The 26,266-nt window shown below is 42.9% G+C and overlaps 1 protein-coding gene across 4 annotated transcripts in view; it reads left to right on the top strand.

Annotated features, from left to right (window-relative positions):
- Nucleotides 1-26,266, top strand: part of yipf1 (Yip1 domain family, member 1) — a 34,741-nt gene that overhangs the window by 7,035 nt on the left and 1,440 nt on the right. For 3 of the 4 annotated variants that reach the window (XM_070887218.1, XM_070887220.1, XM_070887219.1), the window contains exons 3-9: nt 1,986-2,149; nt 2,743-2,823; nt 3,371-3,458; nt 7,468-7,584; nt 15,958-16,124; nt 23,316-23,498; nt 24,439-24,551. In XM_070887218.1, coding sequence (XP_070743319.1) covers nt 1,986-2,149; nt 2,743-2,823; nt 3,371-3,458; nt 7,468-7,584; nt 15,958-16,124; nt 23,316-23,498; nt 24,439-24,543 — 905 coding nt within the window. In that variant the 3' untranslated portion in view covers nt 24,544-24,551. Of the gene's footprint in view, nt 1-1,985; nt 2,150-2,742; nt 2,824-3,370; nt 3,459-7,467; nt 7,585-15,957; nt 16,125-19,611; nt 19,903-23,315; nt 23,499-24,438; nt 24,552-26,266 lie in introns of those variants that run through there. The other variant, XR_011594084.1, reaches the window with a different exon arrangement.

The raw sequence follows: 26,266 nt of genomic DNA, 5'->3' as shown, positions 1-26,266 counted from the left end.
TTTTAAAGAACTGATATTCTTTACAAGTTCTTAAATTCTTTATACTACAGTTTTATATAGTATTTAAATGCCATAGCAAACTAAAAGTCTCTTTTTAACTCAAAATTTGGAAGTTTTTAGTTTCTTAACTTAGCTTTATTGGTTGATAAATGCATAGATGGTTTGAAGGCTTCCTTGTAGGACTGCTCCTGGGCATAACCAAGGTGGCCAGCAACAGGTCCAGGCAGTGGCTGGTCGACGGGGTCGTTCAGCCCGACTGCCTGCCTCTCTTCCGCGGTTACATCTGAGCCAGGGTTTCCCTGGAGCTGGAGCATGCGGTGTCCACCGGTATGCTCGCGGCCTTCCGTGAGAGGTGGGCGCTGGAGAGACTGGAGTGCATTATCACCCCCGGCAACCAAATTTTGATTTGAATTAAGTTTACTGCCAAAAGTTAATTTGTAGGGGGTGGTGGGTCTGTCAGCTTGCATTCCTGACCAGAGTGGTTGTGAATCGCTCCCACTCCCTGGTTGTCGAGCTTGGATTTATTAATCAGGGTGTGATAAAGTGCAGCAGACAACTGTTTTGTACAAAGAAGGTATGGATTTTATTCAAGAAAGCAAATAACACAAATACACTCCAATAAAACTGTAAAATCTTACAAAAAGGTTCTAAACAATGGGGAATACTTTATAACAGATAATAAACATAACAGAAATGCCTCCCATCTCCCACTCACTCTCTAACTAGACCAAACTCTAGGGCTCCAGGGATCCATGCTCACCAGATCTTTTCCTTTGACAGCTAGGGCTGTTTCACGGTTTCGGGGTTCTTTGGTTATAGCCAGTTTGTCTTGCCGTACCCCGGACATGGTAGAAGACCTCTGCTGCGTATTGAAAGCCAGTTGGGGCGAGTTCTTTTCGCTGATGTCGCGATGTTTCTTCCTGCGTTTTCTCGCCGTGTGCTCTCAATCTTGTTGTTCCGAAGTGCTTGGCCAGAATAGAGTAATTCTCTTGGTACGATAGGCCCTCAATTATACTCTGAGAGATTGCTTAATCTTCGCGCCAAATCTAACGTTTCTTTTGTTTAAGTTTTGCTGCCCAGCTAACTGAAACTTGATAAGTGTTTTAATCTGGCGTTGATAGACTTTTCTGAGTTGATGAACTCCCAGCTATTATTAAAGTTATACTCTGGTTTCGAGTTGCCTGTCTGGGTTCGAGATTTCTATGCAGGCCAGAAAGGTGATTAGCATTATGCATGTGTTGGATGGGTTCTGTGCTTGGACTGAAACTGTACTTCCTTAGGTCGATTGTTGAAATGTTAATGTTTTCTAGGGGGCAGGTTTGAGGGTAAACAGTTCCTCAGACAATTTGATTAGTTCCAATATCCCCAGACAGCTTGATGAGCTCCAATATCCAAACTGGCTTTAAAGAGATTGGACCCACCCCTGGTCTTGCAGCCTTTTCCTCACAGACCCAACATGCACCTTTTTAAAATCCCAAACTTGGTTAAAACTCGTAGACTTCTTCCATATGCAATTTAGGATCCCAAACTTTCTGCTTGATAGTCCCAAATCAAATTTCCTTTTCAGTGAGTCCAAACACTGGGGTTTCCACGAATTTTGAAATCTTACAAATTTGTTTATTGTGTATGTTTTAGTGCCCCCCCCCCTTTAATCAGGGGGCATTTGTATTAATGTTGCAACAAAAATAGTTGAAGGCTGCTGGTGAAATGGGTGAAAGCTAGTTAGCGGCTGTGGGGGCAGGAAACAGCGACAGCAAAGGTAGAATTAATTCATTGGTGCCTGCCCCCATTGATTTGATTGTTTTTGTAGTGCCCACTGCTCCATTAATTTTATTAATTCAACGATGCGCATGACTTCATTAATTTACAACTACTTGCATTTATATTGCACCTTTAACGTCGTCTAATTTTCCAGCAGCGATAAGAGAGTTCACATGGTGCACAGTATTTTGATATTCCCTTGTTCATTTGTGTGTTTTATATAGAGTTTGATGATGCCACAAACTTGCTGGCAGCGAATCCAGATGCCACCACGATAAGCATCACTGACACTAATGATAAACCTAAAAATCAGAGAGGTCCATCAGGTGAGATGGGACGAGATGAGGATGAAGATTTGCTGGGGAATGAAGACTCTGACAAAGCCGAGGTGAGCAACTTTATAATGGTAAATGTACATAAGGTAGATTTATGATATGTGTCCCAAAATATAAAGTTATTATATTCCTTTATATCTATAAAATAAAAATATTAGAATTTTTAGGGACAGGAAAAATATATTAGGCTTAACAATCCCATCCTTTTTCATTGATCAACCTCACCTGTCCACCTTAACATTAAAACCCTCACTGCAATTTTGCTCCAGAAATACATCCAATTATCTTTTCTACCCTTTTATACTGCCCGTGCCAGTGGTTTTCCATCAGTGTGTCCTTCCACATGGCTGTTTGATGCCTTTATTTGCAATGTTAGAAATGAATCATGGTTCTTTTTCTGCTCAGTTATTTAGGAAGAACAACTGGAGCATTATATTGTTAATTGTTGTTAATTGGAAATTTAGTTTGAGTTCTGACTTCAGCTGTGTTGCAATGTAGCTGTCCTTCTACTTGTATTTACTCAAAAAAATATATGGCATTTCCCAGAACTGAATTGTTTTGTAATTTCTTTTTGTAAAGAAAAGCTGATTACAATTTATTAGAATCTCTGTGACGAAGTTTGTCATTACATGTTTTTTCTCTTCAGTTGCTTGCAGGACAAAAGAAGAGTGCCCCCTTTTGGACATTTGAATATTATCAAACATTTTTTGATGTGGACACCTACCAGGTAGGCACAGAGTTTAGTTTCTCCACCAGGCATTATGTCATCTTCAATAGTAAAAATGGGAATATTTTAACAATAATATATATATATTTATATTCCAGTTTTCTCTCTCTTTCTCCCATCCTCGCCTTGTAGGCACTGATTTGTGTTGTGGTTTTGTTCTATGGGTGCAAGCAACCTTCTGGTATCGCGCCCAAATGACCATTCCTTATGTGTGATTCTCGACAGTAAGTGCCAGCAGAGTATTGCACTGTGGTGGGCATCACATTCTCATCCTGTCCTACCCAATGTCCACACACATGCACGTTTGAACAGACAGTGATCAGGAAAGGGAATCCTAGCCTGTTTGTTTACCCAGCCTTGCACCAGGCGTTCAATTGTAGTGCCTTTACTGCTCTGTGCCTGAAATCAGTTAACTCAGCAGTAACCAGGAATCATATTAATTTTTGTTCAGACCTTTCGCTAACAAAATAATTAGCAGGGTTGAAACTCTGACATAGCAATAATATTTGAATTAGAGGAACTTGTAATTTTGTTCTCTGCATAATAGGTGTTGGACAGAATAAAAGGTTCTCTTTTACCACTGCCTGGCAAAAACTTTGTGAGGTTATATATTCGCAGTAATCCAGATCTTTATGGTAAGTGTGACTTATAACTGTTATTAGAAAAGAATCAATACTTGTTTTAAAGTAAACCACTTGAGTACTGAATGCCCTTTTCCTGCTTTTAAAATAAACATCCTACCTCTCTACATCATATACCATATATAAACAGAATTTTCTAATGCTGAATAGGAACTTAGAAAATATTTTGGACCAATAAATCTCAATTTGGTGTATTTTCTGGAAATAAACTTTAAATTTGGATACAAAAATGTTGCTGCACTTCTCAAGTTAAAAATGTACCTATGAGCTCCACAGTGGTTTAGATTTAAAAGCATTGTATCTGAATGCACAAATCATCTGTAATAAGGTAGACGAGTTATCAGTGCAGATAGATGTAAATGGATACGATATAGTTGCAATTATGGAGACATGGTTGCAGGGCGACCAGGGTTGTGAATTGAATATCCAAGGATATTCGATATTTAGGAAGGACAGGCAAAAAGGAAGAGGGGGGTGTGGCATTGTTAATAAAGGATGAAATCAGAGCAATAGTGAGAAAGGATATTGGCTCAGAAAATCAAGATGTAGAATCAGTCTGGGTGGAGCAAAGAAGCACTAAGGGACAGAAAACATTGGTGGGAATTGTCTATAAGCCTCCAAACAGTAGTAGTAGTGTAGGGGACGGCATCAAACGGGAAATTAGAGATGCATGTAGCAAGGGTACTACAGTAATCGTAGGTGACTTTAATCTACATATAGACTGGCCAAATCAAATTAGTAATAATACTGTGGCAGAGGAATTCCTGGAGTGTGTACGAGATGTTTTTTTAGACCAGTATGTTGAGGAGCCTACTAGGGAACAGGCTATCCTAGATGGGGTATTGTGTAATGAGAAGGGCTTAATTAACAGTCCTGTTGTGCGGGGTCCTTTAGGGAAGAGTGACCATAACATGATTGAATTCTTTATTAAGATGTAAAGTGAAGTAGTTCAATCCGAAACTAGGGTCCTAAATCTAAACAAAGGAAACTACGAAGGTATGAGGAATGAATTGGCTATGATAGATTGGGAAGATTCATTAAAAGGCATGACGGTGGATAGGCAATGGCTAATATTTAAGGAACAAATGCATGAATTGCAACAGTTATACATTCCCTTCTGGCGTAAAATCACAAAAGGAAAAATGGTCGAACCATAGCTAACAAAAGAAATTAAGGATAGTATTAGATCCAAAGAGGAGTTATACAAAGTTGCCAGAAAGAGTAGCCACCCTGAGGATTGGGAGCAGTTTAGAATTCAGCAAAAAAGGACCAAGAGATTAAGAACATAAAAAACGACTGCAAAAGTTTCTACAAGTACGTAAAAAGAAAGATTAGTGAAGACAATTGTAGGTCCTTTACGAACAGAAATGGGAGACTTTGCAATGGGGAACAAGGAAATGGCAGAACAATTAAATAAATACTTTGGTTCTGATTTCACGGAAGAGGACACAAATAACATCCCAGAAATGCTAGGGAACCAAGGGTCTAGTGAACAAGAGGAATTAAAGAAAATGATTATTAGTAAGAAAATAGTCCTGGAGAAACTAATGGGACTGAAGGCAGATAAATCCCCAGGGCCTGATGATCTGCATCCCAGAGTACTAAAAGAAGTAGCCATGGAAATAGTAGCTGAATTGGTTGTCACCTTCCAAAATTTTATAGATTATGGAACAGTTCCTGCAGATTGGAGGGTGGCAAATGTAACCCCACTATTTAAAAAAGGAGGGAGAGAGAAAATGGGGAACTATAGACCGGTTAGCCTGACATCAGTAGTAGGGGAAATGCTGGAGTCTATTATAAAGGATGTGATAACGGCACACTTGGGTAATATCAACGGGATTAAACAAAGTCAACATGGATTTATGAAAGGAAAATCATGTTTGACAAATCAACTGGAGTTTTTTGAGAATGTAACTGATAGAATAGATAAGGGAGAACCAGTGGATGTAGTGTATTTAGATTTTCAGAAGGCCTTTGATAAAGTCCCACATAAGAGGTTAGTGTGCAAAATTAAAGCACATAGGATTGGGGGTAATGTATTGGCATGGATTGAAAATTGGTTAACTGATGGGAAACAGAGAGTAGGAATAAACGGGTCTTTTTCAGGGTGGCGGGCAATAATTAATGGGGTACCACAGGGATCAGTGTTTGGGCCCTAGCTATTCACAATATATATAAATGATTTGGATGAGGAACCAAATGTAATATTTCCAAGTTTGCTGACGACACAAAACTAGGTGGGGTTGTGAGGAGGATGCAAAGACGCTGCAAGTCGATTTAGATAGGTTGAGTGAGTGGGCAAACACATGGCAGATGCAGTATAACATGGATAAATGTGAAGTTATCCACTTTGGTAGGAAAAACATATGGATAAAGTATTATTTAAATGGTGATAGCTTGGGAAGTGTCGATATACAGAGGGACCTGGGTGTCCTTGTACACCAGTCATTGAAAGCAAAAATACAGGTGCAGCAAACAGTTAGGAAGGCAAATGGTATGTTGACCTTCATTGCAAGAGGAGCAAGGATGTCTTATTACAGTTACACAGGGCCTTGGTGAGACTGCACCTGGAGTATTGTGTGCAGTTTTGGTCTCCTTACCTAAGAAAGGATATACTTGCCAAAGAGGGAGTGCAACGAAGGTTCACTAGACTGATTCCTGGGATGGCAGGACTGTCTTATGAGGAGAGATTGGGTCGACTAGGCCTGTATTCACTAGAGTTTAGAAGAATGAGAGGGGATCTCATTGAAACGTATAAAATTCTGACTGGGTTGGATAGACTGGATGCAGGGAGGATGTTTCCCCTGGCTGGGAAGTCTAGAACAAGGGGTCACAGTCTCAGGATATGGGGTAGGAAATTTAGGACCAAGATGAGGAGAAATTATTTCACTGAGGGTGGTGAACCTGTGGAATTCTCTACCACAGAAGGCTGTGGAGGCCAAGTCACTGAATATATTTAAGAGAGAGATAAATAGATTTCTAGAACAAAAGGCATCAAGGGGTATTGGAAAAAAAGCAGGAATATGGTGTTGAGATAGAGGATCAGCCATGATTATATTGAATGGTGGTGCAGACTCGAAGGGCCGAATGGCCTACTACTGCTCCTATTTTCTATGTTTCTATGTGAGTGCAGTTAAAGGTGCAGAACTGAGCCAGGCAGACCAGAAAGGTCCGAGACTGGAGTGTGGTCATTGCCAAATTTGCTGATCTCAGCTGGGACAGTAGCAGAGGTCCTAGAGTTAGCCTTAGTGCCCTGAGTTGGAAAGCAACAATTTTCATCTATATATCATCTTTAACATAGTAAAGGATCCCAAAACGCTTCACAGGCTTGTAATCAGACAAAAATTGACACCGAGCCAAAGGAGATATTACCTCTGGTGAAGTAGATGTTAAGGACATCTTAATGGAGGAGAGAGAGGCAAAGAGGTTTAGAGAAGGATTTGCAGAGCTGAGGGCCTAGACAGCTGAAGGCATGGCCGCCAATGTAGGGGGAAGGAAATCGGGGATACACAAAAGGCTGGAGTTGGAGTAACACAGAGTTCTCAGGATTGTAGGGCTGGCGGAGGTAGGGAGGGGCAAAGTCATGGAATGAGCTCAGGAGAGGAGAAAATCATAGGCAAAAAATGAGAAGGAAAATAAGTTCAATTGCAACTTATTTTTCTTTGTTACGCCTTGCCTCTTACCCAAACAGGATGCTGAAATTAAAAATTTATTTAAGTAGTGCACAGAATTACAATCAGTGATTATTGAACCAATTTCTATATGAACCAGTATGCATTAAATAAAAGTTTATTTTTTCTGAAAAAATAGCAGTGACCAATATAGAGGAGGAAAATCCGTGACTACACAGTTTATGAAAGTTTCAAAACTAAAGAGGATTGTTCTGTATTATTTGTAATTATGAAAATGCAAGGGCACATTCGACTGTACAAATGTGTTGCTTTTGTTATTTGGTATTAAAAAGAGAATAAGAGCTTGCTTTTTAAAAATTTGTCTTAATCAGGCCCCTTCTGGATCTGTGCCACACTGGTGTTTGCAATAGCAATAAGTGGCAACCTTGCCAATTTCCTCAGTCACCGTGGCCAGCGTGGTTATCGTTATGTGCCCGAGTTCCATAAAGGTAAGGGGCTTCTTTGGTGTAGAAATATGATTTAATTAAAAAATATTCTTTATGCAAAGATGCTGCAAGGCGATTTAGATAGGTTGAGTGAGCGGGCAAACACATGGCAGATGCAGTATAACGTGGATAAATGTGAAGTTATCCACTTTGGTAGGAAAAACATAAGGACAAAGTATTATTTAAATGGTGATGGCTTGGGAAGTGTCGATGTACAGAGGCACCTGGAATCAAGGATGTCTTACTACAATTATACAGGGCCTTGGTGAGACCGCACCTGGAGTATTGTGTGCAGTTTTGGTCTCCTTCCTAAGAAAGGATATACTTGTCATAGAGGGAGTGCAGTGAAGGTTCACCAGACTGATTCCTGGGATGGCAGGACTGTCGTATGAGGAGAGATTGGGTCGACTAGGCCTGTATTCACTAGGTTTTAGAAGAATGAGAGGGGATCTCATTGAAACATATAAAATTCTGACTGGGTTGGATAGACTGGATGCGGGGAGGATGTTTCCCCTGGCTGGGAAGTCTAGAACAAGGGGTCACAGTCTCAGAATACGGGGTAGGAAATTTAGGACCGAGATGAGGAGAAATTTTTTCACTGAGGGTGGTGAACCTGTGAAATTCTCCACCACAGAAGGCTGTGGAGGCCAAGTCACTGAATATATTTAAGAGGGAGATAGATAGATTTCTAGAAACAAGGCATCAAGGGGTATGGGGAAAAAGTGGGAATATGGTGTTGAGATAGAGGATCAGCTATGATCATATTGAATGGCAGTGCAGACTCAAAGAGTCAAATGGCCTACTACTGCTCCTATTTTCTATGTTTCTATGTTTAGGTGGCACAGCATGTAAAATATCAACATTCTGTTCAACTGAATAATGAGAAGTTGCTGTCCACTTCCAATTCCCCAGTGTTGCTACCAACCTCAACCATTCCATCATAAGGAGGCCAACATCTCATTAGCCTTTTTGATTATTTTCTGTTCCTGTTCATTATATTTTAATGCTCCAAGTACCTGGGCCGCCCCCCCCCCCCCCAAGTCTCTTTGGCCTTTCACCATTTAGAAAGTACTGTGTTCTATCCTTTTTTGATTCAAAGTGGATGACTTCACAATTGCGTACATTGAAATCCATTGACTTAATCTGTCGTTATCCTTTTGTAATTTTATGCTTCCATCTACACTGCCTACAATGCCACCTATCTTTGTGTCATCGGCAAATTTGGATATAGGACTTTCCATGCCATCATTTAAGTCATTAATAACAACTGTGAATAGCTGCGGGACCACTAGTCACCTCCTGCCAATTTGAGTACTTACCCATTATCCCTACTGCCTGTGTCCTGCCGCTCAGCCAATTTCCTAACCAGGTCAATAATTTGTCCTCAATTCTGTGGGCTTCTACCTTAGTTAACAGTCTCCTTTGTGGGACTTTATCAAATGCCTCTGGAAGTCCATATAAATAGCATCCATAGACATTCCCCGGTCCACTACTTTAGTCACCTATGGATATTTTTTTGGCAAGTAGAGCTCTTGGCCCTCGGAGATATAAACTGGTTCTGTATCACTTAAAATTATTTTTTGAACGTCTCCCACTGATCTTGTGTCATTTTACCCATTAACAGATTTGGCCAGTTTACTGTGGACAGTCTCTGTCTCATCCCTTTGAAGTCGGCCTTACCCAAATCTAGAATCTTAGTAGCTGTTTTGTGTTTCTCATTTTCAGACAATATATTGAACTTGATCATGTTATGATCGTTGTTAACTAATTCTAGTTCATTACTCATCACTAAATCTAATATGGCATGCCCCCTTGTTGCCTCCAGGACATTGTTGTAGAAAACTATCCCGGATGCACTCAAGAAATTCACTACCTTTCTGACACTACCTTATCCCAATCTATATGAAAGTTAAAATCTCTCATTAAAACCACTCTGCCTTTGCTACACGCTGGCCTAATCTCTGCATTTATACAATCTAGCACTTCACAGCTCCTATCAGGGGGCTTATATACAGCTCCATTACAGTCTTAAATCTTTTCCTATTTCTTAGTTCTACCCATAAGGTTTTCACTGCCTGCTTACCTCTCATTGGGCTAGATTTTCGCCAGGTTTGCGACCAGGTTTTCGCCTGGGCGAATTGCAAAAACGACTTTTTTTAGCGCTAAGAGTCGCACAACATTTTGCGACTGGGTGCAAATTTCGGCAGGGGTTTTGCAGTGGCGCTAAAACTTAGCGTCCGCCCGATGTTTTCACCGTTTGGATGACACCAATCGGCATGCAAAGCTGCTCTAGCGCCCCGGCAGAAAATTCGGCGATATTGCCCGATTTATCGTCTGCCCGAGAACCGCCAGCTGAACCCAGGTCGGATCGAGGGCACACCCGACACCAACGGCACCATTTTTAAAATTCAGCAGAAGTTCAGTGCATGAAAAAATTGTGAGAAGAAGGCTGTGTTTCACGCACTGAAGTTTTATGTGAGTTTATAGTTTGTTTTAAAGGATATTTAAGGACATTAAAAAAAATGGGGGCTATACTATGTCAGCCATTATTCCTGGCTGCTGTATTTATACAGTGTCGAGCATCAAGAAGGCTTATTGATGACCATTTTGAGCGTAATCGAAGAGTTTGCAGACGTATGGGGAGGAGGCCTTAGCCCTCACGAGTTTACAAGGAACAGCGCTCATACCTGCAGCTCTCTGAGGCACAGTGCATTAGAAGGTTGTGTTTCCAAAAAGAGGTGGTCACAGAGTTATGCCAGCTCATAAAGGCAGGCTTAACAGCAACAACAGGACAGCACTGCCCGTCGAGGTGAAAGTGACTGCGGCACTTGCCTTCTATGTCTCCGGCTCCTTTCAAGCATCAGCAGGGGACATATGATCCATTCGCCAGGTGACTACTGCACTGTACGCAAGCAGGATGGACTTCAAAAATTTCCCAATGACCAAGGAGGCACAGAATGAGAGGGCTGTAAGTTTTGAACGAATTGCTGGCTTCCCCAAGGTTCACGGTCCCATTGACTGTACGTACATTGCCCTGCGAGCACTTTTACTCAATCCAGAGGTTTACCGAAACCGAAAGAGATTCCACTCCATGAACATATAGATCGTCTGCGACCATACTCAGCGCATCATGGCAGTCAATGCCCAATATCCAGGGAACATCCATGATACTTTCATCTTGCGTGAGAGCACGGTCTCATGCCTGTTCGAGCATCAACCACAAGGCCAGAGCTGGATGTTGAGGGACAAAGGTTACAGCCTCGTCACCTGGCTCATGACCCCCCTCTCTGGAACCCTCAGACAGAAGCCGAGCATCGCTATAATGAGAGCCATGTAACCACACACACATCGTCGAACAGACAATTGGACTGCTCAAGCAACACTTCTGATTCCTGGACCACTGTGCAATACTACCCTGAGCAGGTCGCTGAGTTCATTATGGTGTGCTGCATGCTACACAACTTAGCCATCATGAGGGGGCAGGATTTGCCGAAGGGGAAACATAGAAACATAGAAAATAGGTGCAGGAGTAGGCCATTCGGCCCTTCGAGCCTGCACCGCCATTCAATGAGTTCATGGCTGAACATGCAACTTCAGTACCCCATTCCTGCTTTCTCGCCATACCCCTTGATCCCCCTAGTAGTAAGGACTACATCTAACTCCTTTTTGAATATATTTAGTGAATTGGCCTCAACAACTTTCTGTGGTAGAGAATTCCACAGGCTCACCACTCCCTGGGTGAAGATGTTTCTCCTCATCTCGGTCCTAAATGGCTTACTCCTTATCCTTAGACTGTGACCCCTGGTTCTGGACTTCTCCACCATTGGGAACATTCTTCCTGCATCTAACCTGTCTAACCCCGTCAGAATTTTAAACGTTTCTATGAGATCCCCTCTCATTCTTCTGAACTCCAGTGAATACAAGCCCAGTTGATCCAGTCGTTCTTGAGATGTCAGTCCCGCCATCCCAGGAATCAGTCTGGTGAACCTTCGCTGCACTCCCTCAATAGCAAGAACATCCTTCCTCAAGTTAGGAGACCAAAACTGTACACAATACTCCAGGTGTGGCCTCACCAAGGCCCTGTACAACTGTAGCAACACCTCCCTGCCCCTGTACTCAAATCCCCTCGCTATGAAGGCCAACAGCTTTCTTAACTGCCTGCTGTACCTGCATGCCAACCTTCAATGACTGATGTACCATGACACCCAGGTCTCATTGCACCTCCCCTTTTTCTAATCTGTCACCATTCAGATAATAGTCTGTCTCTGTTTTTACCAGCAAAGTGGATAACCTCACATTGTACTTCATCTGCCATGCATTTGCCCACTCACCTAACCTATCCAAGTCACTCTTCAGCCTCATAGCATCCTCCTTGCAGCTCACACTGCCACCCAACTTAGTATCATCCGCAAATTTGGAGATACTACATTTAATCCCCTCGTCTAAATCATTAATGTACAGTGTAAACAGCTGGGGCCCCAGCACAGAACATTGCGGTACCCCACTAGTCACTGCCTGCCATTCTGAAAAGTACCCATTTACTCCTACTCTTTGCTTCCTGTCTGCCAACCAGTTCTCAATCTATGTCAGCACACTACTCCCAATCCCATGTGCTTTCACTTTGCACATTAATCTCTTGTGTGGGACCTTGTCAGAATCCTTCTGGAAGTCCAAATACACCACATCAACTGGTTCTCTCTTGTCCACTCTACTGGAAACATCCTCAAAAAATTCCAGAAGATTTGTCAAGCATGATTTCCCTTTCACAAATCCATGCTGACTTGGACCTATCCTATCACCTCTTTCCAAATGAGCTGCTATGACATCCTTAATAATTGATTCCATCATTTTGCCCACTACCGATGTCAGGCTGACCGGTCTATAATTCACTGTTTTCTCTCTCCCTCCTTTTTTAAAAAGTGGTTTATATTGGCTACACTCCACTCCATAGGAACTGATCCAGAGTCTATGGAATGTTGGAAAATGACTGTCAATGCATCCGCTATTTCCAAGGCCACCTCCTTAGGTACTCTGGGATGCAGACCATCAGGCCTGGGGATTTATCGACCTTCAATCCCATCAATTTCCCCAACACAATTTCCCGACGAATAAGGATTTCCCTCAGTTCCTCCTTCTTACTAGACCCTCTGACCCCTTTTATATCTGGAAGGTTGTTTGTGTCCTCCTTAGTGAATACCAAACCAAAGTACTTGTTCAATTGGTCTGCCATTTCTTTGTTCCCAGTTATGACTTCCCCTGATTCTGACTGCAGGGGACCTACGTTTGTCTTTACTAACCTTTTTCTCTTTACATATCTATAGAAGCTTTTGCAGTCCATTTTAATGTTCCCTGCAAGCTTCCTCTCGTACTCTATATTCCCTGCCCTAATCAAACCCTTTGTCCTCCTTTGCTGAGTTCTAAATTTCTCCCAGTCCCTGGGTTCGCTGCTATTTCTGCCCAATTTGTATGCCACTTCCTTGGCTTTAATACTATCCCTGATTTCCCTTGATAGCCACGGTTGAGCCACCTTCCCTTTTTTATTCTTACGCCAGACAGGGATGTACAATTGTTGTAGTTCATCCATGCGGTCTCTAAATGTCTGCCATTGCCCATCCACTGTCAACCCCTTAAGTATCATTTGCCAATCTATCCTAACCAATTCACGCCTCATACCTTCAAAGTTACCCTTCTTTAAGTTCTGGACCATGATCTCTGAATTAACCGTTTAATTCTCCATCCTAATGTAGAATTCCACCATATTATGGTCACTCTTCCCCAAGGGGCCTCGCACAACGAGATTGTTAATTAATCCTCTCTCATTACACAACACCCAGTCTAAGATGGCAGGACCACCTCAGGAGAGGGAGGAAGATGAGGAGCCTGGCGAGGAACCCATGCCACCACCACAGGGGAGGCCTCGTGGAGCTTTTGCCACTCATAATTCAACGTTTTGCTTGAAGAGTGAACGGTACTTTTGACCGTTGCCTGGCCATACTATCTCACCATGTTGACTATTCCCACTCTTATTCTGCAAGTGAGACACTACACAAGAATGGTTAAGGTGATCAAAAAAATTTAATAAACATTGTAAACTTGTTAAACATAATTTTGAAACTGAAATAAAATTTGAATTTGAACAGAATTTGTAAACTTTTAAAACTTTTATAAAATAACAATTAAATAACAACCCCTGCACCGAACGTCCTTTACCTCCGGCTCTCTCTCCGCCCACCTCCCCCTCACCCTAACCCCCCTCCCTCGCGTCATGACCCTACCCATGGTGGCACCAAAAGTTCGTGCAGCAAGCGGGCCAGAGTCCTGCTCTATTGGGGGAGGATACAATGGAGACGCCATGTGTGGATCCACTGGAGAAGCTCTGGGTATGGAAGGCTTGGATTCTGAGTGGTGAGCCTCTTGTTCGGGATCACTACTCACAGATGATGTGGGTCTGGGTGTGACACTGGGGACCGAAGTGTCAAAGGTCGAGACCATCAATTGCACGTGGGCATTGATAGCCTCGCAGGTTTTGCGGCTCACGTGGACAAACTGCGATCCGACCTCTGTGATGGTCGCAGATAGTGTTGCGATGCTTGTGGGAATCTTGCCCAATACCTCCAGGAGCTGTCGTGTGAGCTGTATGCTCTCTCTGGACAGTCCCACCATGTCGAGCTGTGCACCCGTCTGTCTGTCAGCAGACAGGCTTTGCTGACACCCTCCGGAGAGATGGCTTACGGGACTCAATCCCAGAAATGCTAGTACTCGAGGCCTCGGAGAGCTGAAAGCCCGGGAATCCGAGGATGAGGTATCCTCCGGAGAAAAAAGAGGTGTCAAGTGTATCGCACCCATTCCTCTCCCCCAATTTGAATTTGCACCTGCAGTTCATTCAATTTATTTCTTGTACTCCATGCATTTGTATAAAGGCTGCTTACTTGGGCCAGATACCCTACCCTGTCCTTCGACTCTCATATTACTCACTTGTTTCTTGTTTCTCTCACCTGGTTCAATCACTTTACATCTTTTAGTTCTGCCTCTACATGTAGTGCCTAAAGCACAATTTCTGACTGTTATTCTACTCTCTTCCCTTTTGTTTGTTTGTGAACTACTATTTTTACTACAATTTCCACTGAGCTTTCTTCCCCCTTCCCCCCCCCCCCCATTTACTAATTTAAGGTCCCTGTGATCGCCGTATATATCCTTTCCGCTAGGACCCTGGACGCAGGTGGAGCCCATCCCAATGGTACAGTTCCTTCCTGTCCGAGTACAGTATCCATGAAATGGACCCCCTCTTTCTCACACGACTCCTTTAGCCACATGTTCATTTTCCTAATCAGCTTATCCCTACGCCAATTTGCATGTGACTCGGGTAATAATCCAGAGATTTTAACCCTTGAGGCCCTGTTCTTTAATTTAGCTCCTAGTTCCTGGTACTCCCCAAACAGGACCTCTTGCCTACTGTGTAGTCGCTGTTGTAATGTGGAGAAATTAAGGTATTAATATTTGAAAGAGGTTACTGGCACAGTGGTGGGCAGTATCTATGAAGGGATTTGATGAGTTAAAAGGTGGAAAAACATTTGCACTGGTAAGTGAGGTCTATAACTAGAGAGCATACATTTAAGATCATCATTATGCAGAGTGTTATTAGAATGTGGAATGCCCTATGGGTGGAAGCAGAATCTACAACAGCTTATAAAAGGGACATGGATCAATATCTGAAAAAGAAAAATGTGAAAGGGTATGGAAAAAATGCAAGGGAATGGTACCAAGAGATTTCGGAGAAAGCACAAGTGCAATTGGTTCATTGACCCCTTTCTGTGCTGTAAACTTCTTCTGCTACTTTTTTAAAATAGTAATATGAGACAAAATGCTAGTAATTTATTAAAGCTGTACTGTCCCCCCCCCCCCCCAAACCTCCACTTCCAATAGGCCCTAAATTGTTACAAAAGAAAATGGAATTAGTTTCTTGTTATAGTGAAATTATTACCCACGAATAGGGAAAATTTGAACACTTATTTATCTTTGTTCAACCAATATGTATTGTGATATGTGTTTCATAGATCAATGGAAACTTGGTTCCCCAGTCATAAAGTGTCTAATCTCTATTATGCACTGAATGATTTTTGCACATTTTTAAAAAAGCATTAAATCCAGATCAGCTGCTGGACAGAACCACACAATTGCAATTCTTCTTTTAATAAAAATGTACTGTCAGTTTTGACCAAATTCATAATTTAGAAAAAGCATAGAATAAGCACTGGAGATTTTGTAGTCACTAACAGTATTATAGCCATTTTGTATTTAATTTCTCTGCTCGTACATTTTTCAGTAAATTTTGCATTTGCAATGGATATTGGAGTGTAACTGTACTTCTGTTTGTAGTTTCTATAGCAGCTACAGCAATCTATACCTATGCCTGGCTCATTCCTCTTGCTCTCTGGGGCTTTCTGATGTGGAGAAACAACAAAGTGATGAACATTGTGTCATATTCATTCCTGGAGATAGTGTGTGTCTATGGATACTCATTGTTTATTTATATTCCCACTGCAGTAAGTATGGCTTTGTTTTTATATCCTGGGAAAGTGAGTTCAATTGGGAGATGGATTGATTGAGTTTTGACTCCAACAGAATGAAGAAAGAATGTGTGGAACAACAACGCATTTGGAATTTAGGAGAAATCGGAAAGAGAAACTCAGTGGAGCACTTATTATAATATCAATAAAGTAGAGCAAAACAAGAAGGGTTATTAGCTTCTGGGTTTCAGGTCACGGGGTTCCTTGGGTCCAGCTATTATCTTATGTATTATCTGCCAGGGGGGCTGTGTGAAGGAGAGGAGAAGGAAGTACAGATGAACAAACTCAGGGAGCTGTAGATGATCTTGCACACACTTCACCAGCTGCCTACTTTTGTGATTTTGGGCTAGACAGATTCAAGATAGTTTGACCCCTGATATTGGACTGTCAGGTCCTGCTTGAGGTTCTGTAGGGAACAGCAGTTGGGTGATTCAAAGAACCTCGGAAAGTCCGCGTCTCAAGCTAAACTTAGGGCGTTTGGCCTTGCCATGTGCTAATGTAAGAGGTGAAATTGATTATTATTTTGATGCCAGCCGCAAACCAAAATGCTGAAATCATATTATATCTGAGTTGGAGAGCAGGGCGGTGTTGTAGAGCCACCTAATGGACTACTGATAATAACAATAAAGCCATGTGCTGCATCAGTTCTTACCCGGGGAGCCAATGTTGAGGAGTTGTGTGTATCTGCTGTGTCTCAAGATATCATAGAATTGGCGATGATGATGGGATCTTGGATTTCCTAACTGAAATTTTTGTTGGAGGATAATCCTGCCAACCATTAGAGTAAATTTCAAGTTCACGTGGCTGAACTGTCAATGTTGCCAGAGTTCAGATGGCTGCGCCTATGGGAGTAATGGGACACTTGGGTGAGTTCCATCGCGACCGAGAGACTTTTGTCGCGCATGTGGAACGCATATGTAGAAATGTTTTTCACCGCGAATAGTATCATCGAAGTCCCCGATGATGTAAACCGTAACCGGTTTTAGAAATTAAACTGCCTATTTTCTTGACTGAAGCAGGCCCCGAGGTGTACGAAACCCTGAAAAATGTGCTTGTCCCCAAGCCGAAGAACATGCCATTGAAGGAGATTTTAACCAAGTTAGAACAGCACTACAGTCTTGAGCCCTGGAAATTGCAAAATGTTATCGTTTTGGAGAACACGATCAATTAAATGACGAGGGTATCAGTGAGTACATTGTAGCTTTAAAAAAGCTATCCATTCACTGTCATTTTGGAAATTTTCAGGACCGAGCTTTGTGTGACCGCTTTGTTTGTGGGTTGAAAAATGAACGTATCAGAAGTAAATTGTTGACAACCCCAACTTGACTTTTGATTTAGCTTGTCAGACAGCTATGTCGATGGATATGGCTGACTGATACTCCTGAGAATTTTGCGTCATTTCCAGTCGACAGACAACTGAGGTGAATCAGCTGCAGGCTAAAAGTAAAAGGCAGTTGGGGCCTAAGGCCTCAGCAACTGGCCACGGTAACAGTACATTGAAGTCGTGCTGTCGGTGCCTGGGACAACACATCACTTAAAACTGTCCAAATGTGAAGGCATAGTGTTTCTACTGTAAGAAAACTGGGCATCCTGTGAAGGCATGCCGACAGAAGAGTAAACCGGCTGGCAATGTTAGAAGTAGAAATTGCCAGACATTACATAACATTGAAGAGAAGCAGCAGGATGAGGAGATACATGTCATCAGGAGCACGAAGTTTTCCAACAGCGATTCACAAAGTATCGTCATCCAAGTCGACGTCGCAGGAACCAGGATACCCATGGAAATCGACACTGGTGCATCCGTGAGTGTAGTACTGGAATCTCTATATCACGACTAGTTGCGTGATTATCGACTAGAGAAATCGAAGATAGAGCTGCGAGGCTACTCAGGAGGGCAAATCCCTGTAGTAGGAAGTGTCAACATACCAGTGAAATACAAGGATCAGTATCAGAGCTTGCCTCTCATAGTAGTGGCAGGAGATCATCATCATAGGCGGGCCCTCTGAATCGAGGAAGACTTGCTTCCACTCTTAAAATGAGTCCTTAGGTAGCTGAACTGTCCAATACGAGAACCACAGTCTCTGTCACAGGTGGAACAGATAGTCGTTGAGGGAAAGGGTGGGTGGAACAGGTTTGCCACATGCTCTTTCCGCTGCCTGCGCTTGATTTCTGCATGCTCTTGGCGATGAGGCTCGAGGTGCTCAGCGCCCTCCCGGATGCACGTCCTCCACTTAGGATGGTCTTTGGCCAGGGACTCCCAGGTGTCAGTGGGGATGTTGCACTTTTTCAGGGTGGCTTTGAGGGTGTCCCTGTAAAGTTTCCTCTGCCTACCTTTGGCTCGTTTGCCGTGAAGGAATTCCGAGTAGAATGCTTGCTTTGGGAGTCTCGTGTCTGGCATGTGAACGATGTGGCCTGCCCAGCGGAGCTGATCAAGTGTGGTCAGTGCTTCAATGCTGGGGATGTTGGTCTGGTCGGGGACGCTAATGTTGGTCCGTCTGTCCTCCCAGGGGATTTGTAGGATCTTGCGGAGGCATCGTTGGTGATATTTCTCCAGCGACTTGAAGTGTCTACTGTACATGATCCATGTCTCTGAGCCACACAGGAGGGCGGGTATTACTACAGTCCTGTAGACCATGAGCTTGGTTGTAGATTTGAGCGCCTGTTCTGCAAACACTCTTTTCCTCAGGTGGCCGAAGGCTGCACTGGCGCACTGAAGGCGGTGTTGAATCTCGTCGTCGCGGCACAGCACTGCCCCCTAGCCATCAAGATCCACGGCACGGCCCTGGACACTGCGGACTATTTCCCATACCTTGGGAGCCACTTATTAACAAGAGCAGACATTGATGACGAGACAGCTATATAAAGTATTGGTGAGGCCACACCTGGAATACTGCGTCCAGTTTTGGTTTCCATATTTACGAAAGGATATACTTGCTTTGGAGACAATTCAGAGAAGGTTCACTAGGGTGATTCCGGGGATGAGGGGGTTGACTTATGAGGAAAGGTTGAGTAGGTTGGGCCTCTACTCATTGGAATTCAGAAGAATGAGAGATGATCTTACCGAAACGTATAAGATTATGAGGGGGCTTGACAAGGTGAATGCAGAGAGGATATTTCCACTGATGGGGGAGACTAGAACTAGAGGGCACGATCTTAGAATAAGGCGCCGCTCATTTAAAACAGAGATGAGAAGAAATTTCTCCTCTCAGAGAGTTGGAAATCTGTGGAATTCACTGCCTCGGAGAACTGTAGAAGCTGGGACATTAAATAAATTTAAGACAGAAATAGACAGTTTCTTAAATGATAAGGGGTTATGGGGAGCAGGCGGGGAAGTGGAGCTGAGTCCATGATCAGATCCGCCATGATCTTATTGAATGGCGGAGCAGTCTTGAGTGGCCATATGGCCTACTCCTGTTCCTATTTCTTATGGTCTTATTTTTTATGTATTCAACACCAACTCCAGACAGGAGATAAGCCTGCCTTGATAGGTAGAAATTGGTTGGGATCACTGAAGCTGGATTGGAATGAGATTTTTTGTGTAGAAGTGAAATTTGCATCGAAAGCTGATGTCATCAAGCAGTATCCAAAGGTGTTCCACGAAACAGGCAGTCCGATCCAAGACTTCAAGGCGAGTGTCAGAGTGCAGAAGGACGCAAGACCAGTATACTGAAAGTCACGTCCCGTACCATACGCACTCGAGGAGAAAGTTGAGCAAGAACTCAAAAGACTAGAAACTGGGAACATTATCTCTAAGGTAAATCTGAGTAATTGGGCTACACCCATTGTTGTTCTACCTAAGTCTGATGGTATGGTAAGGTTGTGTGGTGATTATAAGGTAACCGTAAACCAGGTTCTAGAATGTAATCTACTCAATGTGTTGCCAAATGTGGAAGATTTATTCACAATGCTGACAGGTGGCCAGATCTTTTCAAAATTAGATCTAACAAAAACGTCTACCTGCAACTTGAGTTAGATAAAGAGTCCAAGTCATGCTTGACTGTAAATACTCACTAGGCCTATATCAGTTCAATAGGCTACCATTTGGAGTATCTTCCACCCCCGACATATTCCAGGGGGTGATGAACCAAATTTTGTGAGGTATTGAAGGGGTAGTGTGTTATTTAGATGACATGCTCATTTCAGCACGAAACACGCAAATCCATGATAAGGTGTTGAATGAAGTGCTCAAACGGCTAGAGAAGCACGGAGTAGGGGTGACTCCTCACAAGTGTGAGATGTTTCAAAACTCAGTGGAATACTTCAGGCACAGAGTAGACAAAGATGGTTTCTATCCAACCAAGGGAAAGCTGGATGCAATCAGAAATGCACCCACTCCCAAGAATGTCCCTGAACTTCGATCATTTTTGGGTCTTTTGAATTATTAGAGAAAGTTACTCTAAAATTTGGCTACAGTTTTACGGCTACAGTTTTACAGCCACTGACTGAGCTGTTGAAAAAACAGGTCACTTGGAAGTGGTCAAAAGAATGCGACACAGCATTCAAAGAGTGTAAAAGCCAGTTAGTAGCGAGTACCATGTTAGTTCACTATGATGTATCTAAGGAGATCAAGCTAGCGTGTGACACCTCTCAGTAAGGAGTTGGGGCAGTGATCTCTCATGTACTAGATAGTGGGGAGGAGAGACCAATTGCTTTTGGTTTATGAACTCCCACTGCCAGTGAGCAGAATTATGCGCAGATCAAAAGGGAAGCTTTGGCATTGATTTTTGGGATCAAGTAGTTTCACAAATACTTGTTTAGTCGTAAGTTTACCATAGTTACTGATCATAAGCCCCGACAGCAATCCTCCATCAAAAATCCCCAGTTCCAACCTTAGCTGCAGCCCGAATGCAGAGAAGGGCTTTGATTTTGTCAGCATATACGTATGACATTGAATAAAGATGATCAGCTGGTTTTGCTGATGTTATGTCCAGGTTGCCATCCCTATCACGTTACACCCAATAGAGAAGAAGTGTTCTATTTCTCATACATTGATGAGCTGCAGTCACAGTTGAAGAGATTGGTAGGGCAACCAAACGTGACTCAGTTATGTCAAAGGTGTATGATTACATAGCAAATGGATGGCCAAACCAGGTATCAGAGGAAGATATTCATCCATACTTTGTTCGTGGAATGAATTGTCTGTGGATAAAGACTGTATCATGTGGGGAGCAAGAGTGGCTATCCCAATTAGATTCAGATCTAAATTGTTAGGAGATCTCAATGATCAGCCCCATGGAATGTGCTTGACCAAGAGTTTTGCACGCAGTTACTTATAGTGACCAGGTTTAGATAAAGAGATAGAGTACATCGTTAGTCAGTGTACAACATGTCAATCGGTGAGCAAGAAACCACTGTCAGTACCATTACAGCCATGGAAATGGCCTCCCAGGGTGTGGCAAAGGTTACATGTAGATTTTGCTGAGCTAGAGGACAGCAGTTGTTCATAGTGATAGATAGTCATTTGAAGTGGGTAGAGGTGTTTCCAATGTGGAAAATACCAACAAGCAAAAAACTAGACAATTTGAAAAGATTGTTTCCTTCATACGGGCTCCCAGAAGATATTATGTCTGATAATGAGCCGCAATTTTGTTCAGAAGAATTCACAGTTCATGAGCAGAAACGGTGTGAAACATACCAAAGTTTCACTGTACCACCCTGCTTCAAATGGTGCAGCAGAGTGCACAGTACAAATTGCCCTCATCCAGCAAATGTTGAATCCAAATCCAAAGAAACGTCAGTTGTCGTTGGACCACAAACTGGCAAATTTTCTAATTACTTAATCGGAATATTCCTCATACCACTACTGGTAGAAAACCAGTAGAGTTGTTTCTCAAATGACAGCCATGAACCAGGATCTCGTTGTTAAAGCCAAACTTGACACAATCAAGGCAGAAAGCGAGTTATGATAAAGGTAGAGTAAGAGAAAGTAGTATGAAGTTGAACCAGAAGGTTAGTGTGAAGAACCATCATCATAAATGGTTAAAGTGATTACCAGGAAGAGTGGTGAAGATATGTGACCCTCACACATATTTGGTCAAGATGTTTGATCATGGAAAGGTTAGGTTTGTTCACATTGATCATACCTTACCTACAGATGTGGAAGGAATTGAAAGTTGAGATGATGAGTCAGATAGTCGTGTTACAAGTAGAGTACCTGTAGCGAATCCTACATCAGAAGTACCAGAAATAAGTCCAAGAGAAAGCCAGAATTTAAGTCTGAGCCCTAGTCAGGCAGACCAACAATCTGAAAGTGTAGAGTCCAAATGTGGATCAAGGTCAGCCCTTAGAGAAAAACATTCCTCAGACTCAGCCTAGAATAGGTCAAAGTTCTACAACAAGATTGGAAAGTTCTGTTCAAAAAAGATATCCTCTTCGAAACAGAAAACCAGTGGTTAAGTTTAATCTGTAAATATGGAAAATAAGTTCATATCTTTTTCTGTTACAGAATTCTATAGTAGAATTTGGAAACATAAAATGGGTTCCATTTGAAAAATGTATATCAAAAGTTGTGTATACCATGCAAGTCTTGTACAATAATTATTTGGTATGATTGACTTCTTCAATAAGGAAGGATAAGTGTTGTAGAGCCACCTAGTGGACTACTGATGTAATAACAATAAAGCATGTGCTGCATCAGTTCTTACCCCGGGAGCCATGTTGTGCAGTTCTGTGTATCTGCTGTGCCTCGAGATATCACAGACGGATCAAAGGAAATATTGGATGGCTGGCTCCAACAATGGGAGGGTAATGGATTGAAGATCCACTGCAGGAACCTCTTGGGCATCAATGCATTTCTGAGAAAAGATGTGTTTCTAGGGAAACTCCATATTAGGACATTGTTATTCTAGGGGATGCTACAAATGAGGAAGGCTACATATCGGGACAGTTTTATCGACCAGCGATACAAGCCTGGATTTTAACTCCAGGCTGGAGTTGTGTGCACAGAGGCCGAGCTAGGCCGCAAACAGACTGATCCTCCAAAGTGTGGGGCCAGGGGGATTTTCTTGGATCCACAAGGGTTATTGTTACACAAACTTTTGACTGAAACTACAGTTTTTGGGTGATCTAATCAACTTAACTGTGGCGAGAGGTAAGAAAAAAATTAAGTTTGCATTGTGGACTCTGGATAGCTCCGGTGTGAGCGAATAACTCTTCTCTGTGTTGCAGGTGTTGTGGATTATTCCGAACGAGATAGTACGTTGGATCACAATAGTGTTGGCCATGTGCCTTTCAGGCACTGTGCTATTGATGACCTTTTGGCCAGCCGTCCGAGATGATAATCAAAGAATTGCCATAGCGACTATTGCAGTCATTCTAATCCTTCATGCCCTGCTTGCAGTTGGCTGTAAGGTACTGAGCTGCTCTATATTTTGCATATTGAGAGATAAACATTGACATTTTTAAAAGAAAATTTGTTACAAAACCTAAAGTCCAGTTTTGTGAAATGATTTTCTGCTGAATCACCTTATGTAGCTAAATTGTATATTAGGATTATTTTTAGTCTATGTTCATTTTTTTTGACTTCCACAAGTCCAGCAAGTTTTTCCACTGGCCTCATTTAAGTGGTCTGTCCCACATGTCAGCAGGGATATTTTCCCAGTGCTTGGACTGATCTAGAATGGCAGAGGCTGGTTCCAATAATAAGCAATCAGCAACTAAGTACAAACTGGGAGCAACAAACATAGTTTTGGAAGAATTTACAAAGTCTCATCCCATCTTGGAAGTACTGTGTTTCTTTAAACCTTCGTAAGTTGTTTGTTTAGCTTCAATTTCACATGATCAGTATTCTTCCAAGTGTGACATTATTCATATTTTCACGAGCATATTCTCTTGAATTTTGCTGAGCTGAACTGACTGTGAGCACGTGTACCAGTGGTTTCAACTTAATGCATTGGGTTTGTAATGTGTTCAAAATAAGAAATGCTGGAATTGTACCGGCAGATTCACCTCAAAGGGAAAGCTAGTTACTGTTTTGGATGGGACCCTTCATTAGATTTCTTTTTCAGATGCTGACTGACTTATGGAGTTTGAACATTTACTATTTTCATTTCATATTTTCAGAATTTACAGCTTTTTATATCTGTCATTTTGTTTTGTTTTGTTTTTGTCTAATGTGAGGTAGACTGATCCACATTTCAAAAAAAATTTTCATATTTTTTAACTACAGCTAAAGCATAATAAAATCTAGTGAGGCATGTGAACTTGCCTAGAATATGTTTAAAATGGAAAGGCTTGCTTTAAGACTTAGTTCTACAGTAAGCTTTAAAATGGTTTTGTTGCTGTTCCACAGGCTTATTTCTTTGATCCTCCAGAAAACACCAAACCTCTATCTCCTGTCACCACAACCGCTGCTCCGGGTCTTAATGGCACTGCTTTAGTTTCCCACAAAGGATAACCTGCTAGGTGAGTATTTCCATCGTCTCTTGACAAGCCAAGAAACATAATTCTAACATCTCAATTTTGATTACAATTGTTTCAACTTTAATCACATTGGGTTTCTACCTTGGATATAGTCCAAAAACTGGCTGGTGTTTTCTAATTTAAAAACCTTAATAAAGTAGTATATTCAATGGTTAACAGCACCAGTTAACTGACCCACGCAGAACAGGAAGGTCCCAAGTTTGACCCCAAGTCTGTGCTGATTTAGCTGATCTCAGTTAGAGTAATAACGGGTACCATTCATTTGGCCTCAATGCTTCTGAAATAGGGAGGTGGAAAAAATAGGACGTGTTATTTTGCAGCTCTGATTGGGCCCCCTTGATGACAAGTTCTGATTGCTGATTGGTCCCCTTGGAGGAAAAGACACCCAACAGTTTCTCTTTGCAAAGTGTAATTCGAGCCATTCTGACTGCCGACTCCAGACAGAACAGAGCTCACTTGAAACAGACAGGGCTCACTCTCACAGGTTAAGACCTTCTCCCACCCCTCAAAGAAGTTCCTTCCCCCACCGCCCAAGTTCCTGACCTCCCTCCGCCCCCGCTCCCCCCCTCTGTCAACCCCCCCACCCAGCACAAGTTCCTGACCTCCCCCCAACCACCCAACTTCCTGATCTTCTTCCACCGCCCCCCCCCGGGTTCCTGACCTTCTCCCTCTGTCCACGTTTCCCCCCCACGTATTCATGACCTTCTCTTTCCCCCCTCCTCACCCCAGCCATAGATGGAACATTGTGTGTGGGTCACAGATTTAAAACAGGTATATTGGGGATGAAGTAAATAGTGACAGTGTTGTGCCTTCCGGATTTTGTCCAGTCTTACTATCTGGATCACGTTCTCGCTCTCAACCTCCCTTTAAATCTGGATCACGTTCTTCCACCATCCCCCAGAGAGTGCTGCCTGTACGCTTTACCCCAGCCCATCCCCCCCCCAACGAGGTCCAGACCTTTTCTCACTCACCCCCCCCCCCCCGATTCCCCGATCTCCTCCTCTCTCAACCTACCCCCTCTGATTCCCCGATCTCCCCCTCGCTCAACCCCCTCTGATCTGCCCCTCTCTTTCCCCCCCCCCCCAATCTCCACTCTCCCTCCCTCTGATCCCCTCTCTCACTCCGTCTCTCTCTCTCCCTCCGATCTCCCGCTCACTTTCCCCATCTCCCACTCTTTCTACCCCTCTCCCCAGTCTCTCTCCCCATCTCTCTCCGACTCTCTCCCTCCCTCCGATCTCTCCCTCTCTATCCCCAGTCTCTCTCTCCGTCTCCCCTCTCTCCTTCCGCATCTCTCTCACTCTCTCCCCAATCTCTCCACAGAGCTGAACAAAGCGTGGGTCACACTGCACTGTGGAGTACTGCGCATGCGCAGCCATACCTCGGTGCTAGCGTGCATGCGCAGAAGGGGATGGGATGTGCATGCGCAAAAAGGGGCCGGTCTGACCGCACACATGCGCAAATAGACAGGAAAATGTTCACACCGATAATCACTTCAGAAAAAATATCAGGCAGAGTTTCTGTTCCTCATTGCTTTGCAGTGACCCCTAATGGAAAGTGTGCATTGGTGAATGCCAGATAAGGACAGGATCAGACTTGGCTTTGATGCACACCAAGGTGGAATAGCTGCTGATTTTATATCTCCGTAGAATCCTACCACACATTTTTAGGAGAGAAAAAAATGTTATATGATTGTTTCA

This window comes from Pristiophorus japonicus, chromosome 8 (assembly GCF_044704955.1).
Source record: "Pristiophorus japonicus isolate sPriJap1 chromosome 8, sPriJap1.hap1, whole genome shotgun sequence".
Lineage (NCBI taxonomy): Eukaryota > Metazoa > Chordata > Chondrichthyes > Pristiophoridae > Pristiophorus > Pristiophorus japonicus.
This window is presented reverse-complemented; position numbering and strand designations above follow the sequence as displayed.